This window comes from Doryrhamphus excisus, chromosome 14 (genome assembly GCF_030265055.1).
Source record: "Doryrhamphus excisus isolate RoL2022-K1 chromosome 14, RoL_Dexc_1.0, whole genome shotgun sequence".
NCBI classification, from domain to species: domain Eukaryota; kingdom Metazoa; phylum Chordata; class Actinopteri; order Syngnathiformes; family Syngnathidae; genus Doryrhamphus; species Doryrhamphus excisus.
In genome coordinates, this window is record NC_080479.1 from 8,522,313 (window position 1) to 8,549,663 (window position 27,351).

The window sequence follows — 27,351 nt, forward strand, 5'->3', positions numbered from 1 at the left end:
AGCGGACCACTGCGGGCTAAATGGGCCCGGAGCCAAGCCTTACTCATTATGTAGGTCACCCCCACCTTAACGGAGCGCGTTATTTCCAACATACGTGCCGTCTCGATGGCTCATTAGTCATATTTGGACAGCGTGAAGGCTCGTACATCATCAGGAAAGAGCTTTCAGCAGCTAACAACAAAAAACACAACTTGAGAGGCTGCAGTGGCATCGAGTTGCCTACAGGTGGCACACGAAGGTGAAGGAGTCTCTGCCTTCATGCAATTGGAGGGCCTGAGGGGGGTTAGCAGGCTGTTAAAAAAGTGCATTTGATTTGATTTAATTTGATTTGATTTGATTTGATTTAATTTAATTTAATTTAATTTAATTTAATTTAATTTAATTTAATTTAATTTAATTTAATTTAATTTAATTTAATTTAATTTAATTTAATTTAATTTAATTTAATTTAATTTACATTTTTCAAATTTTTATTCTGTTATTTTTTGTTTTTATTCTGTTATTTATTAATTATTGTTTAATTTCTTTTATTATGTGTGATTATTTTTGAATGTTTTTTTTAGTATTTTGGACATCTGTGTTCTGTTATCCGTGTACTATGTTCATTTGGTGTCACTCATTTTAAAAACATTTTTTTTTATTTTAGCCTGAAATTATTTTTATTATTAATTTATTTATATGAATGTAACTTTAAATTTAATTTATTTATATAAATGTATTAATTTACTCATATTTATTGATTTTATTTTTTATTGATTTTGTGTTGTTTAATTTTATTTTAGGGCGGCACAGCAGTCGAGTGGTTAGCGCGCAGACCTCACAGCTAGGAGACCAGGGTTCAATTCCACCCTCTGCCATCTCTGTGTGGAGTTTGCATGTTCTCCCCGTGCATGCGTGGGTTTCCTCCCACATTCCAAAAACATGCTAGGCTAAATTGTCCATAGGTATGAATGTGAGTGTGAATGGTTGTTTGTCTATATGTGCCCTGTGATTGGCTGGCCACCAGTCCAGGGTGTACCCCGCCTTTCGCCTGAAGACAGCTGGGATAGGCTCCAGCACCCCCCGCGACCCTCGTGAGGAAGCGGTAGAAAATGAATGAATGAATGAATGTACACACCGGTATAAAATGTATCAGTATCGGTATCACTATCGGCGATACAGTTGTTCGGTATTTACTTGGTATCGGACCGATACCAAAATTTACAGCATCGCCCGGCCCTCGCAGGTGTGAGCGTCATGACGCCCCATGACCGCTAGGTGACGCTGTGCTGACGTCACAGCCCAATCCCGCACACCGCACGCTCCCTCGCACACAGACGCACACGCGCGCAGTCTGGCTTCCACGCCGTGAGTGGGGCAGCTTGCGGGCTCCCAAAGAGTGCGCACTGCGGCCGGCCCACCCGGGGAGTGGTTCCGCTCCCGCCGTCAGTCACGCAGCCCTGAGGAAGACGAACACTCCGCGCAGGTCGGCTCCTCAACTTGCTTCTCCCGAACCGCTCAACTTCCACACCGGGAAGGGAATAACGCGGACCGCTGCCGTGGATTGTTGTTGACGTGCATCAACCTGCTCCATGGCGAGACGCGACGCTCACGCCAGGCTGCTGCCGCCGCCGCTGCTGCTGCCACTGGCGGCGGCTTGGCTCCTCCTCTCCGCCCGTCAAGGTGAGCCTGTCGTCGGCGTGCGTGGGGAAAGTTTCCGCTTGCCGGGCAGTGGGTGGCTAATTCCCGGGCTGCAGGCGGCAGGTCACCGCTCAGGAAGCCTAATCCTGCTTGAGCCTCCAGCAGGCTGCTGCATGGTCACCTGCTGAATGTTCGCCTGGTGAAGGGAGGCTCCGTGTTGCCCCCCCCACACCTCCGCTAAGAGCTGTGATTAGTGGCATGAATGGCAGGAGTACTGCAATGTGTGGACCCCCGCACATTGCGGGGGGGGGGGGTGATTGGAAACACTGGGAATTGAAGCGGCTCTCCAGTTTTACCAGTGGAATCATGAAAGAACACACTTGATCCACCTTTGGTTGATTTATTGATCTATTATTAATGGAAACAGTTGATGTATTGATTTTGGATGTGTCAGTCATGCGGGTCGAGGTAGTCCAGGCATCTGGACTTCTTCTGGTGGTTGAAGACGTTTCACCTTTAAAACCAAAAGGTTGCTTCCGTTCTGAAAGTTTGCCGATGATGTTTATGTTAGCACATGACAGGTAATGTTGACAGTTTGGAGTTCTGGTGCTGTAACCGAGGCTGTTTTGTGGTGATGAAATATTTTGGTCATGGCGTCAGGAGACACCTGTTGGAAACATCTTCCTTCTGTTGTTGGTTCTCCTCTTCAAGGCCAAACTCTCCATTGTTGTGCTGAAATGATGTTTTTCTCCCCAATTCATTTAACTGTTTTAAAAATATTTTATGCTCAGTGATCATTTTTTTTACATTCACACAAATCCACAATGCCATAAATCTTTGTCTGAATTGGAATATTTAATGCAGTTGAAAAGAAGGACAAGATTCCGTATTAAAATAATCATTAAGTACTTGGGCATGCTAGCATAATTGTGTTCAGGTGTGTTATTAAGTGCTAACATGTCCACGTGCGCTAATGTGTGCTAATATCCAGCGCTAATGTATCCAGGTGTGTTAAGTGCTAACGTGTCCATGTGTGCTGTCTGCTAATATCCAGAGCTAATGTGTCCAGGTGTGCTAATGTATGCTAATATCCAGAGCTAATGTGTCCAGGTCTGTTAAATTCTAATGCGTGGTTATGCTAATGTATGCTAATATCCAGAGCTAATGTGTCCAGGTATGTTAAATGCTAACAGGTCCAGGTGTGCTAATGTACGCTAATATCCAGAGCTAATGTGTCCAGGTGTGTTAAATACTAACATGGCTGGGCGGGCTTATGTACGCTAATATCCAGTGCTAATGTGTCCAGGTGTGCTAAGGTATGCTAATATCCAGAGCGAAGGTGTCCAGGTGTGTAAATGCTAACCTGGCTGGGTGGGCTAATGTACGCTAATATCCAGAGCTAATGTGTCCAGGTGTGTTATGAAGTGCAAACAGGTCCAGGTGTGCTAAGGTATGCTAATATCCAGAGCTAATGTGTCCAGGTCTGTTAAATTCTAATGCATGGTTGTGCTAATGTATGCTAATATCCAGAGCTAATGTGTCCAGGTATGTTAAATGCTAACAGGTCCAGGTGTGCTAAGGTATGCTAATATCCAGAGCTAATGTGTCCAGGTATGTTAAATGCTAATATGGCTGTGTGGACTAATGTACGCTAATATCCAGAGCGAATGTGTCCAGGTGTGTTAAATACTAACATGGCTGGGCGGGCTAATGTACGCTAATATCCAGAGCGAAGGTGTCCAGGTGTGTTAAATGCTAACCTGGCTGGGTGGGCTAATGTGTCCAGGTGTGTTATGAAGTGCAAACAGGTCCAGGTGTGCTAAGGTATGCTAATATCCAGAGCTAATGTGTCCAGGTCTGTTAAATTCTAATGCGTGGTTGTGCTAATGTATGCCAATATCCAGAGCTAATGTGTCCAGGTATGTTAAATGCTAACAGGTCCAGGTGTGCTAAGGTATGCTAATATCCAGAGCTAATGTGTCCAGGTATGTTAAATGCTAACAGATCCAGGTGTGCTAAGGTATGCTAATATCCAGAGCTAATGTGTCCAGGTATGTTAAATGCTAACAGATCCAGGTGTGCTAAGGTATGCTAATATCCAGAGCTAATGTGTCCAGGTGTTTTAAATACTAACATGGCTGGGCGGGCTAATGTACGCTAATATCCAGTGCTAATGTGTCCGGGTGTGTTATGAAGTGCAAACAGGTCCGGGTGTGCTAAGGTATGCTAATATCCAGAGCGAATGTGTCCAGGTGTGTTAAATACTAACATGGCTGGGCGGGCTAATGTACGCAAATATCCAGTGCTAATGTGTCCAGGTGTGTTATGAAGTGCAAACATGTCCAGGTGTGCTAAGGTATGCTAATATCCAGAGCCACCATGTCCAGGTGTGCTAAGTGCTAACATGTCTAGGTGTGCTAATGTATGTTAATATCCAGAGCCAACATGTCCAGGTATGCTAGTGTATGCTAATATCCAGTGCTAATATCTCCAAGTATGTTATAAAGTGCAAACATGTCTAGGTGTGCTAATATACGCTAATATCCAGAGTGACTGTGTCCAGGTGTGTTAGCATGTGCAAAAGTGTGTGACACTCAACACTTTCCCCACCCTCTTGTGTTGAATGAATGTCACATTTTTAATGCTTTGCTGGTTGCTGTGTGAAAGGCACAGGCGTGTAACTGCATACGATGTACTGTGTGAAAAGAGCGTTGCGCTTGGTGGTCATTTTAGTGTTAGGGATGTGAGGTAATGATGTCAATGCGGCCTCCCCCAAGGCTTTGATGCCCGAGGGTTTCCCCAAACGGCCCTTTGTCGTCATATTTGGAACCGAATGGCTAGGCTCCGCCTCCCCAAAGGTGCCACACCCTGCTGAAATGTCAACACTGATGAGTTCGGCGCTGATTAGCTTATCAGCGTGAGAGCAGGCGCTGATGATTATCGCCTTTAGAGCGGCGCGGCCTGATTATCCGCAGCTTTTATTAATGACTCGTCTTCTGTCGCCGGTTTTGCGGCGCGCACATCTGACACGAAGACGCCGGGGGGCGGGGCAGGCGAGCGTGGAGCCTTCGTGGCCTGGAGGTAGAGTGAGAGCACTTTTATTGGAATGAAAGGTCAGCTTTAAGTTTGACAAATGTAATTATTTGCCGTGATCAGCCATTAGCGTGCACTCGCACTGCAGGCACAGACGCAAACATTTCACCGTTCACGCAAACAAGAACAAATACCACTACAGCACGAAACACACACACACACACGCAAACACACAAAAAGCCTTGCTGTGTTTAAATCCTATTTGGACCTGCCTGACCCACACTGAGAGCCATTTGCAGAAGCAGCCACCAAAAAAGCCATTCTTTGGCGTAAAGGTCCTCAGTCCTTTGTGGCTCATGGCAGATTGACTAAATGTCAAGGGCCCTGTCTTGGGAGATGTGTGTGTGTGTGGATATATACACAGTACTTTTCACACACACATAGTAGAGCCCAGCCAGTTGTGGGCAGCTTGTCCACTGAGCCCTAAAACCAACTTGTTGTGTAATCTTGCTTAATAGACGTGTTAAGGTGACTATAGGGGTGTTATTGCATATATAGAGGGCTCTAATAATGGTAAAAACCTTATTTAGAAGGTGTTATACCGTTCAGTTCCACACAGTTCACCAACAATGGAGGACATCTTTCTTTTTGCTGTTTTGGAAGTGTGTCCGCCAGTCAATACGTGATACCGTGTGAGGCTCCGCCCCCTCAAGTGCCCTCCCATAGTGCTTCATAGTCACTTTCTTCATTTTCTGGGTGCAGGGTGAAAGAAGTGATTCTCCACGGTTAGCGTCCTTTTGTGACAGTGGGCGTGGTCTTGTCCCCGGGGTTGACGTGCGGTATGAACATGGCTTCCCCATCGCTGCTGCAGCGAAAGGGGAAGTGTCAGGCTTGCACGCCATTGCGTCACGTTGTTTGTCTTTTCCCACGCTAGCCGCCGGGTATCCGCTTATTGATCCAAAGCGTTAACGACCCCGCCCCCTGCCTAATGAGCGCCCACACCTTTGCAGCCTCTTGCACGATCCGACGCTTTTCTCTCCCATCGCACGTTTGGTCGACGTAGAAGCAGTCGTCATGGATACGACCGTCTCCCGGTTTCGTGTGGATGCTTAGAAAGGCGTCAGGGTGAGGGGGTTGGGGGAGCGGGGGAAACTCCGAAGTGCTTGTGGATTCTTTTGCAGGTCTGCACTCGCTCCAGCGCCACTTTGACTCGCCTCGGTCATGCTGAGCACTTCCTGACTTGGTTTTAGCCGGCAGGCGAGAGCGGCGGAGTCGTCATCAAGCTTTGAAGGCTGCTTCACATGCAGCACCCTGCACCCCCCTTTTTTTGCGCCTCCATCACGGCCTCCCATTGAACGCCACTCCTCGGTCCAGACAAACACGTCTGGCAACATAAATGCATCAACCGCTTGGATGCGCCACACATGCCGCGAAGGCTCTCACACAAACAAACATGGCAACTTCACAGTCTTCTTCATCTTCCTCTTCTGCATTCTGGGCTCGGGACTCCTGTTTCAGCCGCCCTGGCCGGCTCCCCAGTGGGGGGCCCTTTTGTTGGAACAGCTTTTTGGTGGAGTTAGAAAGGCTGCCAGTGCAATTCTTCTTCTCAGGCTCATTGCTTAGGCAGCGAGGGAGTAAGAGGCAACTTCAGAAGGGGGGAAAATGTTGAGACAAGGCCACTCTGTCTACCCCCATCCAATTCGGTGTCCGCTTGAGTCCGCTTGAGTCCGCTTGAGTCCGCTTTAGTCTGCTTTAGTCCGCTTTAGCCCCGTTTACATCGTTTCCATAGAGGACCACAAACAGAAAAATGCAAGGATCCTGATTTTGTGCACTAAAGACGCTAAAACCACTCTAATGTAGATCAATATATATTCAACTATAGAAATAAAACATTATAATGAAGGAAAATGCCATACGTGAGAAACAGGAATACTACAAATATGTTGCCAAAGTTCATGGTGGAGTCGGAACAACAAGCTACATTCACCCCCGCTGTCTTTGGAATGTGTCCCGACGATGTGTGGACGACAAGTACAGGAAGAAAGGAAGAGATGACACAATTCCGTCGTACATTTGTCAGGGATGGTTTCCTGGCTAGCTTGCTGTGGTTGTCGAACGGCGGCACACAGGAAGGAGGACTCCTTTCCAACATGTGACATGCCTTCCATGTTTCGGCACAGATTTTTCACCTCACGTACCCAATCTCGACGATGAGCTATGAAAATATGACATCGTGACGACGGTCCAACGCTCCAATGGTTGCCAATGTTTTCGCCTCGGGCATATATTTCAGGCGCCGGCGTAAATAATAAAAAAAGCTATGGTGTAATTACCGCTTGATGCAATTTAGAGACGCTCCCTTGGCCTGCGGTGAATGCCACTGAGAACCCCCCTCTGTGAGGTTTTTGCGCTTCGTGTGCGCCGCTACCCACCCTTCTGAAAAAACTCAGTGATAGAAAAATATGAAACGAGTGCAGCGTCCATGCCTGTGACCCCCCCCCCCCCCCCCCCCAACCCCCTCTGGATTCTATTTGCAGGCTTCATGGAGTGAGGATGACTTCTTAATCCCCCCCAGGGAGACATTTGGAGGCTCCAGTGGTTCTCTTCATGAGAGCGGGGAGGCAGTTGGATGATTTTGGGCAGTGTGTGTGTGTGTGTGTTGGGGGGGGGGTGTTCTGGCCCGGGCTAGCTGGACAGGGCCGCTAATGAGGTGTATAGGTGCACTTTCATGCGCGTCCACTTTCCCTCCCAGCATGTGCGGCGCTCGCTTGCGTTTAAAGTTGCTGATTAGCTTTTGGAGGTGAATCACGCGTTTGTGGAGGAACAGAGACGAAACACTCAAAATATGTTTTCTTCTTCTTCTTTACACACAAAGACAGCAGAAGTACACACATTACACATTGGAGTTGGAGATGCGTGATATCTTTTTCTTCAAACCGATGCTGATAACCTTCTGCTTTTCAAGATGGAGATGGTGCAGATACATTTTTTATATCTACTTTAAAAAAAAATGTAACTGTAGTTTGTTCAGACAGGTAAGAAGGACTGGAACAAATTAGGATTTGATTAACTGCCAAATATGACATTACTACGATTACATCACTACCAGGAGAACCAGAGTATAGAGCGGAGGGAGCCACCTGCTCTGGCCCAGCAGAGTGCACTTGTATTCGGGCACATGCTCCGGCAGCTGCAGTGCTGCTCCGGAGGTCAGGAGAAGCGGAGTACAAAGCAGGAGGAGACACCAAAATATTGGTGCACGGACTCCGAGCAGCCAGTGTGGCGTCACCGAGGTCTCTGGCAAACCTTTTGCACTTTTTGTAACATGCGGTGCTGGCGTTCTTTTAGCGTTTGGCTTTTTTTTTTTTTTTTTTTTTACAACATCCTTCCTCTTCAAGTGAATGTTTGTTTACAAGTGAGAGCTCAGGGGACGTTACACAGGTTGTTAAGGTCAAAAAAAAGGAGTGCTTGATTTGCTCACCCGCACAGCAATCTTGTCTATTCAAAAATGATTGGCTATCTGAGCTATTTTTAATGGTTTGATGTCATAATTCCATCATATCGGCCCGATAGATATTGTTGTGTTGTTTTGATTTGAGAATATATTCAATAGCTTTCAATAGTGCATGCTAACAGGATGCTAGCGTGCTAAGACTTGAATGTAGCTTACAGCTCTTTGTGCGTTAATAATTAATACAAATGTTCCCGCTAATGAAGGAAAGGTGGCAAAAATCTATATTTATATGTATGTATGTGTGTGTGTGTGTGTCTGACCTCATCCTGCTTTGATCAATAACCTGCTGCGTGTGTGTTGAGACATACTTAGGGAGTGTCTTGTTGTCATGCTAATCACACGTGTTCGGTCGAGCAGCACAGCTTGCCTTTTTCAATTAACGCTCGTTTGATTTTGTTTTTTTCGTCCGCCCCTTTGTTTGAAATTGGGAGTCTTCAGGACACGCACACACACACACACACACACTCAATGGGAAATTGTCATGAAATAGCAAATGAAAGAGTTTCATTTCGCATGTGTGTGTATGTGTGTCATGCTATCATGCCCCGCATTGTGTGTGCTAATTACTGAGCTTTTTGATAGCTGGTGAGAAAGCATCCTGAACACTCACTGCTGACATCAGCATCAGTGTGTGTGTGTGTGCGTGTTTTGGCACCATGGTGGTACATCATCCAGCATGTGTAAAGTGATGCAAAAACAACAATAATACATTGAAAAGCATGTGCACACCTTGACTTGTTAAGTGTTTTGTGTGTGTGTGTGTGTGTGTATGTGTGTATCTCACACATGCAGGAACGCTGCAATGTAGCGTCCCTCGCAGAAAAGTGTCAAACAAATAAACTCTTTTAGGACGGGTGACGGGATGTCGGCTCCATGTGAAGAATGCTGGCCTCCAGCACCCGTTAATTGTAGCAGGCAGCCTGCTGATCAGCAAATCAGCCAATAAAACACCAGTTATTTGGCCTTTTTATTGTCCTGTAACGCGCATCTGAAGTAGTGATAATCATTAATATGAGAGCTGAAATGTAAAAGCTCTTCGCAAGGACTCTCCATCTCTAACAAGAGCTGCATTATTTTTTTTTTTTGTGGGAAAAAAAAAATGCACACAAACCGCATTCAGGGCCGTGTGCTTTCATTTTATGCTTGGACCGCTTAACTTAGACTGAAAAGGCTGTCCTCGATAAGCTTTATGGCTCGACTATACCAGGGTCACTCGTGTCGAGGGTCCTTCAAACCAGGCTGTATGTGTAGCTTTAGTACCGGCTGCATGGCGGCCGACAGCTAGTAGACCCGAGTTCAATCCCACCATCTGCCATCTGTGTGGAGTTTGCATGTTGAGTTCTCTGAGGACTCCGGTTTCCTCCCACATTCCAAAAACATGCTAGGTTAATTAGCGACTTCAAAGTGTCCATAGGTATGAATGTGAGTGTGAATGGTTGTTTGTCTATATGTGCCCTGTGATTGGCTGGCCACCAGTCCAGGGTGTACCCCGCCTCTCGCAGGAAGACAGCTGGGATAGGCTCCAGCACCCCCGCGACCCTCGTGAGGTAGAAAATGAATGAATGAATGGAAAGAAGCAGTGCCCTCCCCCCAGTCAGTCATTATCTGAAAAACATGTCCGCCTCACCAAAGAGCCAGGTTCTTTGCTCTAAGCTCAGCATGGCTCGTCATCCCACTTCTGACACCGTTTTAACAACTTCGGAAGTCGATATCTGAAAAACCTGTCCTCCTTACCAAAGAACCAAGTTTTTGGGTGCATGCACGCCTTCAGTCATCTAACTACACATTTGTGGGGCCCAAGGGGCCTCAAACTAGGCACCACATGGCTAATCATCCCAATTCTGACACTTCCTCTGCTTGAAAGAAACTTCCAACGGTTGTCAGCCGTTTTTCACGAGAGGTCGCGACTGTACGACTGGCACCCTGTTAACACCAGAAAGTGAAAATTAATTCATTTTCTACTGCTTGCCCTCACGAGGGTCCCGAGGGGTGCTGGAGCCTATCCCAGCTGTCTTTAGGCAAGAGGCAGAAGTACAGGCGGGGTACACCCTGGACTGGTGGCCAGCCAATCACAGGGCACATATAGACAAACAACCATTCACACTCACATTCATACCTATGGACAATTTAGCCTAGCATGTTTTTGGAATGTGGGAGGAAACCCACGCATGCACGGGGAGAACATGCAAACTCCACACAGAGATGGCCGAGGGTGGAATTGAACCCTGGTCTCCGAGCTGTGAGGTCTGCGCGCTAACCACACGACCACCGTGCAGCGGTTGTTTAAAAGTTCATTTATTCATTCATTTTCTACCGCTTTTCCTCACGAGGGTCGCGGGGGTGCTGGAGCCTATCCCAGCTGTCTTTGGGCGAGAGGCGGGGTACACCCTGGACTGGTGGCCAGCCAATCACAGGGCACATATAGACAAACAACCATTCACACTCACATTCATACCTATAGACAATTTGGAGTGGCCAATTAACCTAGCATGTTTTTGGAATGTGGGAGGAAACCGGAGTACCCGGAGAAAACCCACGCATGCACGGGGAGAACATGCAAGCTCCACACAGAGATGGCCGAGGGTGGAATTGAACTCTGACCTCCTAGCTGTGAGGTCTGCGCGCTAACCACTAGACCGCCGTGCAACCGTTGTTTAAAAGTTGTTACATTTAATTAATTAATAAATGTAATTTTTAATGGATATAATTAATTTTAGCGGGGTGGTTTACCAAGCTAATACAGTATATACGACAAATATTTTAAATATATTAATTATATTAAAATATATAATAATAATATAATATTAAAATAAAGAAATGAAAATATAAAACCATTGAGATAAATAATGACTTATTAACAACTACTATGGCGGCATCCACGTGAAGGAGGATGTGAGCGGTATTGATGGATGGGTCAGGAACCCGCCCACCCCCACTCCTCCCCCAGCATGCTAAATGGGCCCGGTTACACGCTGCTTAATGTGCCGCGTCTGAGCAGCTAATTAGCCACCTAGCTTGCCAGCTGACATTTGCCGTCCAATTAGCGTTGTTCTATGTCTCATTTAACAAAGCACATTAAAGGTGCAGAACGTGCCGCCCCCTCCCCATTGCCGCCGCCCCCGCCACCCCAGACTGTTTACTGGTGAGCACCAGCCTTTGGAGCGTATACATCGATGTGATGAAAACATCAACGTGGATGTTTATGGGTAAAATATAAGGAACTGGTCTTATAGTAAGGATGCTGGCCCCCTGCAACCCGAATCAGGAAGCCAACCGGGCCACCTCGTCCCCACTGGGTCAGGTGACATGATGGTTAGGTGCATGTGTGATGAATGCTCCAATTCAAGATGGCTTCACAGGGAGAAAAAATGTTGATGAACGCCACCTACCGCACACCCACCCCCGCCTCACAGGTGTCGGCCTGCGTTTGAACCCTCATATGATGTCACGCCGCATCGGCATGCTGGGACTTTGACGGAATCGGTCCCTCGCCTCTTCGATGTGTTTATCATGACGCTCCACATGGCGAGCGAGGCTGGAATTTTTCTGGATGGATGGGACTGATATTCGGGGTAGGGGGACTTCTCACGCTAAATCACCCCTCTTAACCCCCCTCCTTTCGCCCCAGCGTCCTCTGCAGTGGTCTATGATGTTGGCGCCCGCCAGCCAGCCCGCGGAGAAGAGAAAGACGGGATTGCAGGAGACCTCTGGACACAATGTGGCACAAAGCTCCAGCTCCAGGCAACAATGGAATTACAAGCACTGGCAGCCGCAGCAGATTAGTGTTATTCCATAAACTCTCTGCTCCTTCGGGAATTCTTAGTGGCAGCGCTCACTTTAGTGGGAGACATGGCCGCCAGGATGTCGGCTTGGGATTTTCCACGCCAAAATAGCTTACTTTCTCCATGCTTCTGATGGCAGGACGCGGTCTTGATTGGGTAAACCCGCCACGGACTTCATCATTAGGCCGATTCTGGATCTAGTCCTCACAATACGGTTCTCTTTCAAGCCAAGCGCTTGAGATCCATGCCGGTCAGTGTCAAGGACAGGTTTTTCAGTCTAAACCAAATCCACATTGAGGGTGTCAGAAGTGGGATCATTCGTAAGGTCACTCGTGCTGTGTTTAGTTTGAAGGACCCTTGGATGATAGAAACAGAGATCTTTGTTTTGGAGCTAAGTTGAATTAATCAAGCATAATTTCACTTGTTCGCTATGTTCCTCAGGGTTCCCTTCCGAGCCCACTCATCTTCATTCATTCATTCATTTTCTACTGCTTTTTCCTCACGAGGGTCGCGGGGGTGCTGGAGCCTATCCCAGCTGTCTTCAGGCGAGAGGCGGGGTACACCCTGGACTGGTGGCCAGCCAATCACAGGGCACATATAGACAAACAACCATTCACACTCACATTCATACCTATGGACAATTTGGAGTGGCCAATTAACCTAGCATGTTTTTGGAATGTGGGAGGAAACCGGAGTACCCGGAGAAAACCCACGCATGCACGGGGAGAACATGCAAACTCCACACAGAGATGGCCGACGGTGGAATTGAACCCTGGTCCTCCTAGCTGTGAGGTCTGCGCTAACCACTAGACCGCCGTGCCGCCTAAGTTGAATTAATCAAGCATAATTTCACTTGTTCGCTATGTTCCTCAGGGTTCCCTTCCAAGCCCACTGATCTTCTGTTCTTAAATTTAAAACCTAAGAAATCATAATTGTCACAATGATGAGACATTCCTATTGAAGAATCCATCTTGTATCTGCTCTTAACATGATAGCCATTCAACTGGTAGAGCGAGCTTTGTGGGTTGGAGTGGGCGTGGGGGTGTGGAGTAGAGGGTTGGTTGGTTGGTTGGTGTGTGGGGGGGGTTGCAATGATATGATGATGTCTTCTTTTCAAATGTTATTAAAGATGGCTTTGTACTCAGCTTACCTAAACAAGATTATGCTATAGTCCATCTCCACATTTTATTATAATAATAGAGCACACGCACACACACACACACACACGCACACACACACACACGCACCCGCACACTCTCACGCACACACACTAGTGCACCAAAAGACAATGACATGGCCCGAGGCAACGCCTTAGCCGACTCCTCTACCTCATTTTCTATTCCCTGTTTTCTTTCCCCCCCCCCCTCCCGTCCTCAGTCTGTCACGTCATTTTTACGTCTCTTCTTCCTCCATTTCCTCCTCCTCCTCTTCCTCCCTCCCTTTCTGTGTGGACTCTCATTATCTGCGTCTTCATCAGCGTCCTCGTCGGCCGTCTTTTGCACAGGATTCAAATAGTAATTTAATTGCTTCACAGTTCCAAATGAGCCTGACTGTTAAGATTCTTCTTTTTTTTACAGGCTGAGAACTCTTTCTCTTCTCTCTCTCTCTCTCTCTCTCTCTCTCTCTCTCTCTCTCTCTCTCTCTCTCTCTGTTTCACTCTGTCGCCAGCAGGTTATACGAGTAAATAAGAAAGGAGTAACAAACGAGGGAATGTGGTGGAGCAGGTTTGCGGGAGGAATGTTGCTAGCCTTTTCTTGCTTTTCCCTTTGCGCCTGGAAAGGTATCACATGAGGACACATGCATTGCGGAATGCCGTGCGTTTCCTTTCCGATGATCCTTTCCGATACCGAGTCAAATTCAGGCTGGCGTCCGTATTCTTTGTACAAATTCACCTAATGTGTCAGGTCAACTCTAAAAACTACTGTGTATCATAACATAGTGTAAAGAATACAAAAGATAGAATACATTCATTCATTAAATAAAGTAATATGTAAAAAATACATTTGTTTATTTAATGTTGCCAATTCACCTCATGTATCTCGTCAATTTGAAGAACAAGCGTATTTCATATCACAGCACAAAGAATACAATTTTAACATATTAATGTCTTAAATATCTTATTTAGTCTTATTATGTATACTATATTGTGTAATAGTAGTGTAAAGGTGATTATAGGGTTGTTATTTTATATGTAGAGGGCTCTCATAAGGTGATAAACATGTTTTCTATGACCTATATGTCTTTTTTTCTCTTATTATGTATACTATATTGGATAATAGAAGTGTAAAGGTGATTATAGGGTTGTTATTTCATGTCTAGAGGGCTCCAATAGTATTGAAAAGTGGTTTTAGAAGGTGGTAAACATGTTTTCTATGGCGTATATGTTTTATTTCCTCTTATTATGTATACTATATTGGATAATAGAAGTGTAAAGGTGATTATAGGGTTGTTATGTCATGTCTAGAGGGCTCCAATAATATTGAAAAGTGGATTTAGAAGGTGGTAAACATGTTTTCTATGGCGTATATGTTTTATTTCCTCTTATTATGTATACTATATTGGATAATAGAAGTGTAAAGGTAACTTTAGGGGTGTTATTTTATGTGTAGAGGGCTCTCGTAATATTAAAAAGTGGATTTCGAAGGTGGTAAACATGTTTTCTATGACGTATATGTCTTTTTTTCTCTTATTATGTATACTATATTGGATAATAGAAGTGTAAAGGTGATTATAGGGCTGTTATTTCATGTCTAGAGGGCTCCAATAATATTGAAAAGTGGTTTTAGAAGGTGTTAAACATGTTTTCTATGGCGTATATGTTTTATTTCCTCTTATTATGTATACTATATTGGATAATAGGAGTGTAAAGGTAACTTTAGGGGTGTTATTTTATGTGTAGAGGGCTCTCATAATATTATAAAGCGGATTAAGAAGGTGGTAAACATGTGGAAATTTGGGAATTCACTAACATCATCCAACACTAAAGTGTATAGTCTCGTCTTCCTTGAGCCAGTAACTTTCATGGACAAATAATGGTTAGCGTAGTGAGTGGTCATGTGATGACGGCAGTGCCGCCACGCCGCGCGCTCGGAAGATGAAGAAAGAGGATGACTACAGCAGCACAGGAGCGATTTTTATTCCCGAAACGAGTACTTAAGGCTGCATGGATTATTGATGGCCTCTCTCGGGCTGGGGGGGCGGTGTGCCTCCCGCTTCTCATCCTCATCTTCGCCCAGCCCCTCCCCTCCTCTTCCACTCTCCTGTGTGTGTTTTCATCTTTCTCATCTTCTTTTCTCGTCATTTTACTGCCATTGGACGGCCATCAGCAGCTTGTTTAACATCAAAGCTTTTCAGTGATGTGTGTCACTTCCTGTTAGAAAATGGTGGGTATTATCACAATCACCTGGCATAAGCAGAAGATGAATGGATGGAAAAAACATGTAAAAGAAGACAATTTAAAAAATGAAACTACCTGACCAAAGCATCTTCATTTTATGTTAAAGGGGACTAAAAAGTTTATATAGCTCAATATTGTCTTCATATCCAAAAGCCAATAAAAAAAGGCTGTGCCCCCCCCCCCCCTAAAAAAATCTAATAAATAAATAAAGTTGTCCCCCAGTCTAATTTTACCCCCCCAGTGTGTTCTGTCATCCCGCCACCACTTTCCTGTCCTTCTGGCTCGCCTCGTCGCTCCATTTTTGTTCGCCTCCTCTTTAAGCTCCTTGTTCCCCTCCACAACCCCCCTCTCCATCTCAGGCCCCCCCCCCCACCCCCCTACCCCTCAACCCCCCCGCCTCGCTTGCCATCTGAACAAATTGCTGGGGACGATACGCGTCCAGGTTGGGCTGCCCTAGTTTCGTCTCCCGTGTGCTCTCTTCCTTTGCCATCGCGGCGTGTATTTATTCATATGGGAGGTGGGGTTGGGGGGGGGACAAGAAAAAAGAGGAGGAGGAGCGTGGAAGAACAACAAAAGAGTGGCGAAAAGGGGAGGAGGCGTGTTATTTCAGTTTAAAGTAGAATCAGCAGCGCCCCCGGTGGAACAAAAGCAGTACTGACGACACAGGAAGTGAAACCAGGAAGTACTTTTTTTTTTTTTTTGGAAAGATGATTATGTGCAGGAACTCTCTCCCGTTGTGCACTCTGCCCCTGCCCGACTTTGCCGCCTGCCTCTGAGGTCAATCTGCCGGCGGCGGAGGCGGCCGCGTTCGTGACCTCGTTGGATGAGCGCCGCCTCCAGTGGCCTCTTCAACCGCATGAATATCAAAACATTCACGTGTCAGGACTTCACCCACTCGGCTTTATCTCCACCTTTTCCATGCCGTCGTATGTGGCAGCTCGGAAGCTATTCACACCCGTCGGTGCGCGTTAGAGATGACCATTTTTTTTTCAAAGCCATATTTCTACACAGTAAAAGTATTCTTAAATTGCTTCTGTTGTGAAGTGGCGCTGTATAGAAAATACAATTCAAATCAAATAAAGTTGACCTTCCTGGGGGAAACACTGCTGTGTGTGTTTGTGTGTGTTTGTAGCATGCTCATGACACATGCGCAACATGGCGTCAAAGCGCATGTGGCCGCCCTTCTTCAATTATAGATTGTTTTGCCCGCTGTGCCACGGGACGTGCACTTAATCAGCACAAGAAAAAATGTCACTGCTGTACCCCCACCCCCCCACCCCCATCCCCACACGTGTTGATGGATCACGATGCGAATGCATCACATCGATATTTCCGGTCGGACGCTGCTCAGAGTGCAAATAGAGACGAGAAGACACCAGTGAAGCTTCTCGACTCAATTGTTAACCGCTCAGTGCCACCCTTGGGGGTCGGGGGGCAGGGGGCGGGGTGGCAACTTTCAGGCCAGGTTGTTTAACATGTTACCTATCAAAACGCAGTAGAAATTATGATATCACCGCATCGGGATCAATGTTAAAGTGGGGGTGCACAATATGAGGGAATTTACCATTTGGAAAAAAAATACCTAATTTTCATAAAACAAGTGCTCCTTTTTTCGCTCGCTGGTAAACAAACATTCATTGTCAGAGGAAGACATTTTGTGTGACGTTTGTACCAAAACAAATATTCATTCCTACCGCTTTTTCCTCACAAGTGTTGCGGTGAGTGCTGGAGCCTATCCCAGCTGTCTTTGGGCGAGAGGCGGGGTACACCCTGGACTGGTGGCCAGCCAATCACAGGGCACATATAGACAAACAACCATTCACACTCACATTCATACCTATGGACAATTTGGAGTGGCCAATTAACCTAGCATGTTTTTGGAATGTGGGAGGAAACCGGAGTACCCGGAGAAAACCCACGCATGCACGGGGAGAACATGCAAACCGAGGGTGGAATTGAACCCTGGTCTCCTAGCTGTGAAGTCTGCGCGCTAACCACTAGACCGCCGTGCTGCCCGCCAAAACAAACATAGAGCGTACAAAAACCTTATCAGCCACCTGGAACACCAGCCAGAGTCCTCCGTGGCGGCACACCGGCTACTCTGAGCGTGTGCCCGAATACAGTGCACCTTGCTGGGTCACGGCATGTGGCTCCTCCCACTCCATACTCTGGTTCTCCTGTTAGTAGTGATGTGGTTGTAGTCATTCATGATATTGGATTAGGACACATCAACGTACACTTGGTCAAATCCTGACATCCAAAAGTTGTCATCACCATATCGGTGTTGAGAAGTATATACTTATCATTATCGGTTTGTTACGTTAAAGTTTGTTTTTCATCAAATCTCCATCCGGCGCCGCCCGGGTCCCAGCACCTTCCAGTGAGTCCAATTGAAAGGAGAATTTCAATTTGAATACTTGGTTCCGTGTCAGTTCTTCTGAAGGTGTTGCGCTTATTCAGCTGCAGGGCGGAAGAAGGGAAAGTGGATCTCCACCACCGGTCCTTTTAAACTTGTGGCTTTTACGGCCATTAGGAGGAATATTTGATGCTGCTTATAATAGATTGTGTGTGTCTGTGTGTGTCTGTGTGTGTCTGTGTGTGTCTGTGTGTGTCTGTGTGTGTCTGTGTGTGTCTGTGTGTGTCTGTGTGTGTCTGTGTGTGTCTGTGTGTGTGAGACTTGAGTACACAACATTCTTTCTGCCTGGCTTGCTGATTGAAAGAAAAAATCAATTTCCTCCAGTGCAGGACTGCAATCTCTTTGTGGTGGTGGGTTGGGGGGGAGGGCTTGATGATGTCATTATCTAATTTGCATAATTGGCCATGCCTTGACGCGTGTTCATGTAGGAGAGCAAGAATAGAATAAAACAAATATGAATAAATAAAACAAATAAATAAATAATAAATAATAAAATAATATATAAATAAAAAAATAATAAATAAAAATAAATATTAAAATCAATAAAACAAAGAAATAAAATATAAATAATAAAATAAATAAAACAAAGAAATAAATAATAAGTATAAATAATATAATAAATAAATACTAATATAAATAAAACAAATAAAAATATAAATAATAAATAATAAAATAAATAAAACAAATAAAAATAAATAAAACAAAGAAAACTAATAAGTATAAATAATATAATAAATAAATAATAAAATAAATAAAACAAATAAATTAAATATAAATAATAAATAATAAAATAAATAAAACAAATAAAACAAACAAATAAATAAGTATAACTAATATAATCAGTATGAATAATAAATAAATAATAAAATGAATAAAACAATAGAATTTAACAGTAAAACTAAAAAAACAACAAGAATCATGTAATTTTAGTGTCATGTATTTACATTTAAAAGCAATTATGTCAACAAAGTAAATCAATCAATCAATCAATCAATCAATAAATATAGCTGAGAGGCGGGCATTGTACTGCCAAACATTCAACTCCTTTTGTTGTCACCGTTGTATCAGTCCAAACAAAGGTACCGTTAGTTGTCATCATAATTGTTTCCATGACTGCATATGAACATAACTTCTATCATCCTTCCCTTTTCCACCATTTGGACGCCCCTGCTTTGGTTGCTTTGGAGAGTGTGTGTGTTTGTTGTGTTTGTTGTCATCATTTTTCTTGTCGCAGACTGGAAAGGAGTCGCATTGGTTAGATGAGACGGCAGTAAAAAGTGTGTGTGTGTGTGTGTTGGAGTGCCGCAGCAGTGATGGGGGGGGGGGGGGGGGGGTGAGCACACAGGAATGACTGTTGACAAGTCGCTAATTAGCAATCAGAGTGAGACTCCCGGCTGGGAAAGAGATCTTTGTTTTGTGCCCCCCCCTGCTCCCCCTCTCTCTCACTCTGTTTTTGCAGCACAGAGTGTTTCTTTTTGTGTGTGTGTGTGTGTGTGTGGGGTGGGGGGGTCCTGTTGTCACTGCTTGTGTATGTTGTGTGTTTGTCACACACACTCTCAGTGACGACGAAGAGGATGATGATCAAAGGCGTGCGTCACATTAGGAGGTCATGAGGTGAGTGCCCTCTGACCTCTTTGTGTAAGCGGCGGCCATGTTTGGTTACTAATAGGGACGTATTTGTGGCGGGCTGACGCAACAGTTTTTCATTGGCCCGTGGCACACTCTAAAAATATAATTTAATAAGACAACAAAAATTAAAAAAACATAAAAATGTAAACGTTGGTATAAGAATAATGTCACTTTTCGAGCCACTTTTGTTTTGGAGGTGGCGGATTTCAAATGTCAAGGGTTCGGAGGTCAAGTCCTTGTGTTGGACGTCATTCGGCACGGTACCTGAAGAAGTGGGTGGGTGGGGGTCGGGGGGGTGTCGCTTTCCTCTCAGTGACAAAGAGAGAGAGAAAACCTGTCTGAATAATTCCAATATGTGCTTTGTGGCGTCTTATCAAACACGAAAGCGGCCCGATAAGAGCGCCACGTTGCCACTCAATCAAATGCTAACGAGATTAGCATAGGAGACCATACTCTCCTCCGCCACCCTTTCTGGGGCTCAAAGTAGAGATTCGTTTCCTTTTGGGCATAAAAAAAAACCAAAAAAAAACGCTCCATCCGCCAGCTTCGCAACACGTTCCTTTCAACGGTAAGACCATTCGCGTGCGGTAATAGCCTCCATTTCAATAATAATGCAGCCTGAAAGCTCTCCCCATCGACGTAATGGCCGCCATTTACGCCGGCAGCTCAACAGGTGCGGCGAGATGGACAGAAAGAGTGCCGGCAGGGCGAAGCGGAGGCAGCGGCGGCCGTACAAATCACGTGTGATTGGATTTGTTTTCTTTCTTTCCTCTATTGATCTTTATTTCTACTACGGCTGTGCTGCAAGTGGACCATTTTTCTCTGGTGCTTTCTTGGCCGGAGGCGCTAAGTTGATGAGCCATTATTGGCCTGTCCTCAACTCCCTAAAGTCACGGATGTAAACAAGGAGCCCCAATCCCGTCTCACGTTCTTGTGGCTTCTTTGTAGCCTTTAAGCTAGCAGAAAGATGTTATGTCTCTAATGGGCTAAAACAGGTGGGCAAACTACGGCCCGGGGGCCACATTTGGCCCGCCAAGTGTTTGAATACGTCCCGCCCGTTCTTTTTAAAGTATTTCATTTAAAGTCAACATACAACCTGGCATCATGGCTTGAGACAACATTGTTTACAAAGTGCTCCTGAAAAAAGGGACACATAATAATAATAATAATAATAATAATAATAATAATAATAATAATAATAATAATAATAATAATAATAATAATAATAATAATAATAATAATAGTGTTATAATGATGATTATTATTATCATTATTATTAATATTATATTATGATTATCATTATTATTAATAATAATAAGCTCAATAAGTTATTTTATTATGATTATCATTATTATTATTAATAATAAGCTCAACATGTTATTTTATTATGATTATTATTATTAGTAATAATAATAATAATATTTTTTATTTATAATAACAATAACAATAATAATAATAATAATACTAATAATAATAATAATAATAATAATAATAATAATTATTATTATTATTATTATTATTATTATATTATGATTATCATTATTATTAATAATAATAAGTTCAGGGGTCAGCAAACTTAATAATAATAAAAAAAATATTATTATAAGAATAATAATAATAATTATTATTATAATAATAATTATTATTAGAAATTATTATTATTATAAATAAAAATATTATAAATACAAATAATAATAATTATTACTACTAATAATAATCATAATAAAAATAACAAATAATATGAAATAATCATAAATTCATTATTATTATTATAAATTTACAACGCACTTTACATCAAATAAATGATCTCAAAGCGCACATATAGCAGATTGCATGACACTTACAGATACAATAATTCCAGGTGGACTGTTACTTGTAAAATATAGAGTCTGGCCCCCCGTCAATTTTGTTTAATCAATGCCCGCCAATCAAAAAGTTTTCCTACCCCTGGACTAAAATGTCTCCTATACAGCTTTGTGCTTGACTTGAACTCAGTAAATTGTATAGGAAACAATTAGGAGCGCTTGTCATGTAATAGCCGTGCACGACTTCCACAAAATGGCCACCGAGCTAGCTCAATTCCAAAAGCTTGCAGTATTGTCTGCCATTAAAGCTCATTTTTGAAGCCCATTTAACAGCCCTTGATAGCTTGTTTGCTAACGTATCGCGGAAATGTGCTAAAATGTCTCCCATATGGCTTTGTGCTTGACTTGAACTCACCAAGCTGTTAGGAGTGATTGTCATGTAACATTCGTGTACGACTTCCCCAAAATGGCCGCCGAGGTAGCTCAATTCCGAAAGCTTATTTTCTGCCATTAAAGCTCATTTTGAAGTCATTTAACTGTCCTTGTATGCGAAGCTTTGCGGAAAAATGTTTCTTCTTGGCTCTAAATGTGATAAAATGTCTTGTGTGAGTCCCGCTGCACCTCTTCCCACGAAAAAAAGAAAAATCATATTTTCACAAATGCTTTCAGCACAAATGGCTTCTTATGGCTTCAAAGGCAATTTATGTCCAAATGGCCGACTCGCAAAACACAGACAGCAGCGCCTCGCCTCGCCTCCTCCGATCTTGCAAGGGATGTATTTTTTTTGTGTGTGTGTATGTGGGGTGGGGGGTGTGTGGGGGGATGAAAATGATAGCAGGCCTGGACACCGATGCGTTCGATCTCCTTGTTCGTTTGTGTCTTCAGAATTGCGGAGTAGGCGGAGACAACGCTCCACTCCAGCTTTTGTGCGTCGTATAAACGGAAAAAGTAAAATAGAAATTAACACTCGATGGTGGTCGGACAACAACACACGCGTGTGCGTCCTGTGTCCGCTCATGCAGATATCGGTCCAAAGCACGAGGACGCCGGGGGAATATAAATAGCTCTGCAGAAGCGATATGGATCGCATAGGCTGTGGCGGCAGTGTATCAAATGGCAGATCAATAATTTGCACATCATTCGGCTTCGCACGCCGCGGGAAATGAAGACGCCGAAGCCTGTCGTATTAAAGTCAAGCGGCATCGGGCGTTCTTTTGTTGGTATGTCGAAGTCACCGTCGTCATTTTGTTACGATTGGCGCCCGTTTCAGGCCACAAACCTGAAATTTAATTGATCTAATTTGACAAACTAAACAATTCTTGGTGCCCATCCCTGGTCGGGGGTTGCCACGGCAACCACACCACTGCAACGCTACTCCTCTAATTACAAGGCATTGTATCACAAGAAAGGATTCGTGGCGTATTTACAACAATAATGTTGCTTTAAATCCCGGAAGAAGACGCCGTTTAATAATGCAACGTGTCGGCCTTCCTCTAATGATGGCGCTCTCACAGCAGATAAAACATTTTCTGTTTGGACCGACCTGACGTCCTCTCGCCTCCTCTGAGACGCTTTGAAGCTCGACGCCCATTAAACGCTCAAATACGTCCTCTGCTCTTCTTCACCGCTCGCACACTGAAGACTCAGGAATTTGGATTTGTTTGGCTCTGGTCTTTCATGTCCTGGTCTGCGTGACGGCACGCTAGCGCTGCTGCTGCACGTGAGGAAGTCCTAGAGCAGGGGTCACAAACACGCGGCCCGCGGGCCAAATGTGGCCCGCAGGACACTAGTTTGAGGCCCCCGCCTTGATATGAAAGTTTAATGTTAGTGCGGCCCGCGCAAGTTTGATATGGATGCTGTATGGTATCATGTACCCAGAAAAAATTATTACGTTTGATTAATGTTCATGTTAAAGGTTAAATAAATGTTAATAATAATAATAATCCTCCCTATCCGTGTGGAAGTGGTAAGTTTTTGGCTATTTGAGTTTAAAGGAAATAACTTGAAGGCTACCGTTTAGGTCGCTAGCTCTCTAGTTTGCGAGTTAGCATGTGTCTCAAGACCCTGCAGTTGCGCAATATGTTGTAAATAAAAAGAGTATAAATGTGACTATAGTCGTGTTTTGTCATGTCTACAGGGCTCTAATAATGCTTTGTTCATTTTAATCTGAAAAAAATAATTTGTCTACCCACCAACTATATGTGGTTTCTTAAGTTTTTATTATTTGCCGTTTTATTATTATTATTATATTTATTTATTACTGATTGATTGATTTTCTTTATTCTTGATTTGTTTATTTATTTTTCATCTTATTTTGTGCAGAAAAATAAAAAGTAAGATATTTGAGAACAGTGGAATGTTTTATCAGAGCTTTTATTGTAGAAAATCGGAACCAAAGCACTGAAAAAGTTTGTATATTTTTCTGTTTTTAATAAATGCGTTTTTTTGTTTTTTTTTGAAAACCTGATGCGGCCCAGCCTTGCCCAGACCCTAGCTCCAGTGGCCCCCAGGTAAATTAAAGGTAAAAGAGCGTCACATCAGATAACGCCTGCAGCTCTTTTCATATTGATGGAACATGCTGCTAAATGTAAACAAGGGGGGGGGGGGTGTCCATTAGCGTCCCGTCGATCATTTAAACCCACAGCTTGTTTTTTTTATTGCTGTTGTTGACATGAAGAGGCTCCAAAAGTGTCCAGTACAACCAGAAAGACGGCCTTTGCATCCTTTATTTGTCACTATGAGGCCCTAAACGGTAGGATGGATGCCCCGTCCTTATCAGCGCCCCCCCCTAACAGGCAGACACAAATCAACCCGCCTCAGGAACCCACACGGACAAGTGACTTCGCTGTGACAGCGGGCTTGATGTTCCCGCCGTTCCATCGCAGGAAACTGCTGCTGAATTCCCCACGGTGGCGTCTGGTCCGAAGGAGGCGACGGCAAGTGTTGCGGTCTCCTTGGTTACGGCCGCGTTGTCATGGCAACCAATAAAGCAGACTGCCGGAGGATCCATGGCGGTTATTAGCTCAGCTGTGCGGCTAATTACGTTGATTGATTTGACGCCGCCGATGTTAAATGAGAAACAAAGGTCCGCCTTCCACTTTGGAGCGGACGCGTCCGGATCCGCTACAGCGCCGTTTGTGTCGTGTGTGTGTGTGTGTGTGTGTGTTTGGAGAGGGAAATCCTGCAGCAGTCCGGCCGGATGACCTCACTTGTTTCCACGGCGTGGAAGTGAAGTGGGGCATAAAATAAACACATAAGCTGATAGCTCACTCACATTGGGGGGGGGGGGGGGGGGGGGGGGCGGACACACACACACACACACACAGTACATTCAAACTCAGAGGTTCTTTATTGTCGTGGAAACGGGCAGAAGCACAACTTATGCCCCCCCCCATCACTACACCACGCCCCCTTTGCGCAGAATGGACCCATTGTTCCCAACTCGGTGGGCCAGGATGGCGGGACGAAGTCAGGCTGGACGCCATCTTTGTTTTATGGCTTCTTTGTTGGCGCCATGGTGACATGCCGAGCATCGCCTCTTGGCCCACAGCGGGCGTGTGTGTGCGTGTACGTTTTGCAGACAACTTTTTCCACATCCATTTTTGCAACATTTTAGCCAATCAAACAAAAGTAGAATCGAGAATTCAAACATATTTTTTTGCGCATATGTTTTCTAATTTCTAATTTCTACCTTCATCTGGATCAGAGTCCTGCAACAAGTTTTTACTTGATGGAACGACCGGTTGACGGCCAGAAAGCCAAGGATGTGAAGATGTTTGAGTCATCTTCCTTCATCAAACCGGCAGCCAAATGGTGATATCAAGCCGTTCCAGCTATTAGGCTCGTATTTTTAGCCTCTTTGTGCATTAGCTTGCAGGCTTGTAATGTTTCATGACCCACTAATGTTTCACCCCCACCCCTCCACACACACACACACACACACACACACACACACACTCACTTCCCGCTCAAGTGCCAGAGTCATCTACTGCCTTCTTCAAACCTGCAATTACATTGTAGGCGACGCCAGACATTCGTGGCTGCTTTTCACAAGTGCGTCCTTTACACTGCTATTACCCAATATAGTACACATAATAAGAGAAAATAAGACTCACGGACCACCTCTTAGCGCCACTTAAATGTTTTTTTGAACGTTATTAGAGCCCTCTAGACATAACATAACACCCCTATAGTCACCTTCGCCGTCCTACTACCTTATATAGTACACATAAGAACAGAAAATGAGAGATAGAAGACATAAGCAACCTGTTTATCACCGCTTAAATGTTTTTTTGAATATTATTAGAGCCCTCTAGACGTGAAATAACACCCCTATAGTCACCTTCGCCATCCTACTACCTAATATAGTACACATAAGAACAGAAAATGAGAGATAGAACACATAAGCAACCTGTTTATCACCACTTAAATGTTTTTTTTTAACATGATTAGAGCCCTCTGGACATGAAATAACACCCCTATAGTCATCTTCGCCGTCCTACTACCTTATATAGTACACATAAGAACAGAAAATGAGAGCTAGAACACATAAGCAACCTGTTTATCACCACTTAAATGTTTTTTTTAACATGATTAGAGCCCTCTGGACATGAAATAACACCCCTATAGTCACCTTTGCCGTCCTACTACCTTATATAGTACACATAAGAACAGAAAATGAGAGATAGAAGACATAAGAAACCTGTTTATCACCACTTCAATGTTTTTTGAACATTATTAGAGCCCTCTAGACATGAAGTAACACCCCTATAGTCACCTTTACACTCCTTTTACCCAATAAGTAGGCATAATAACAGAAAATAAGACATAGACAACCTGTTGTTAACATTGTAATGTGTTTACTGTATTTGTTTACAGAGTAGGCCGGAGACTACATCGCCAGCCACACTTCCTGTACCTCGTTTAATGCGTACCGTGTGGGAACTCCGTACCAAAACAAATGGGATTATGAGCATGGAATTGTACACAGCTAATAAACACATCTTGTGTTTTTCCTCAGAGTAGTTTAAGAGTGACGCGAGGCGTTCCGCAGCGAGGTCGCAAAGGTCCCAAGCAGAACCGCATGAGCGCTTAGCTAACTCGGCCCCTCGCGCTTCTTTGAAAAATGTCTGCCAGCCTTCAGAATGATAGTCGCTCCTCTCTGACCTTGCCGTCCAATTTGGAGTTCTTCCAGTTTGAGCAAACCGTTGCAGGGCTGTCAGTGATGCTGCACTTGAAATGCAGCTGTGGTATCTCCACACCACCCCACCCAGCTGCAGCCATCAGGCGCTGTTATGAAGCCCTCCTCCATGCTAGCTGTTAGATGTTTGTGACCTTTGCATGGACAGCTGCAGCATGACGCCAACACCAAACACGCTCAACATCCTTAGCTCGCTAATGAAAAAAAAAACAACAACAAAAAAAAAACGCTTCCACTCGGAGCATCTGGTCAGCTCATGTCGTCTTGGAAACGATTTGGATCCCCTCCATCAGAGGGCTCAGCTGGAGAATATCAACTGGGCCGCGGCGGAGTCGACAGGCGGACGTTTAGGGCACCGGGACGGGTGAAGACAGCGGGGGGGGGGGTGATGATGGACAGCCGGGAGGGGGAACGGAGGGACGGCGAAGACAGATGATGGCAGCCAGAAAAGATGCGAGGCGGTACCGGTCCGAAATGATGGAATGTAAACACAGTGAAGGTCAACAACAGCACAATGGCGGCGCGTCGCATCTTCTTAGCAGCAAGAGAGGGAAAAGTGGGGGCAAAAAGCGGCAGGGATGGGGGGGGGGTCAGAGGTAAACACATCTTGGGTCAAAGAAGCCAAATGAGCTGTGAAGCAGGTCCCGCTGTGCAATGTTTGACCAGAGTGTGTTTGCACATTTGCGCTTATCGCTCTGCTGCTGCTCAAACACACACACACACACACACACGTACCCTGGCGTCATGGCGGGGGGGTGTAGTGACAATGTTCGTTGTCATTTGGGTGTAGGAAATAGGGGGGCGACTAGCGTCAGATACTGTATGCTTCTTGTCGAGTAAGCAATGTGACATGAACGTGGCCTGGAGCAAACACACACACACACACAAATACCCGTACCTACGCACACACACACACACACACACACACACACATCATGGAGCCTCTCACGTGAGG

The 27,351-nt window shown here is 44.6% G+C and overlaps 1 protein-coding gene across 2 annotated transcripts in view; it reads left to right on the forward strand.

Moving 5' to 3' along the window:
• Positions 1-1,282: 1,282 nt before the first annotated feature.
• Positions 1,283-27,351, forward strand: part of pvrl2l (PVR cell adhesion molecule related 2 like) — a 136,203-nt gene continuing 110,134 nt past the window's right edge. The window contains exon 1 of one of the 2 annotated variants that reach the window (XM_058047572.1): positions 1,283-1,662. In XM_058047572.1, the coding sequence (XP_057903555.1) occupies positions 1,572-1,662 (91 nt within the window). In that variant the 5' untranslated portion in view covers positions 1,283-1,571. The remainder of the gene's footprint in view (positions 1,663-27,351) is intronic. The other variant, XM_058047573.1, reaches the window with a different exon arrangement.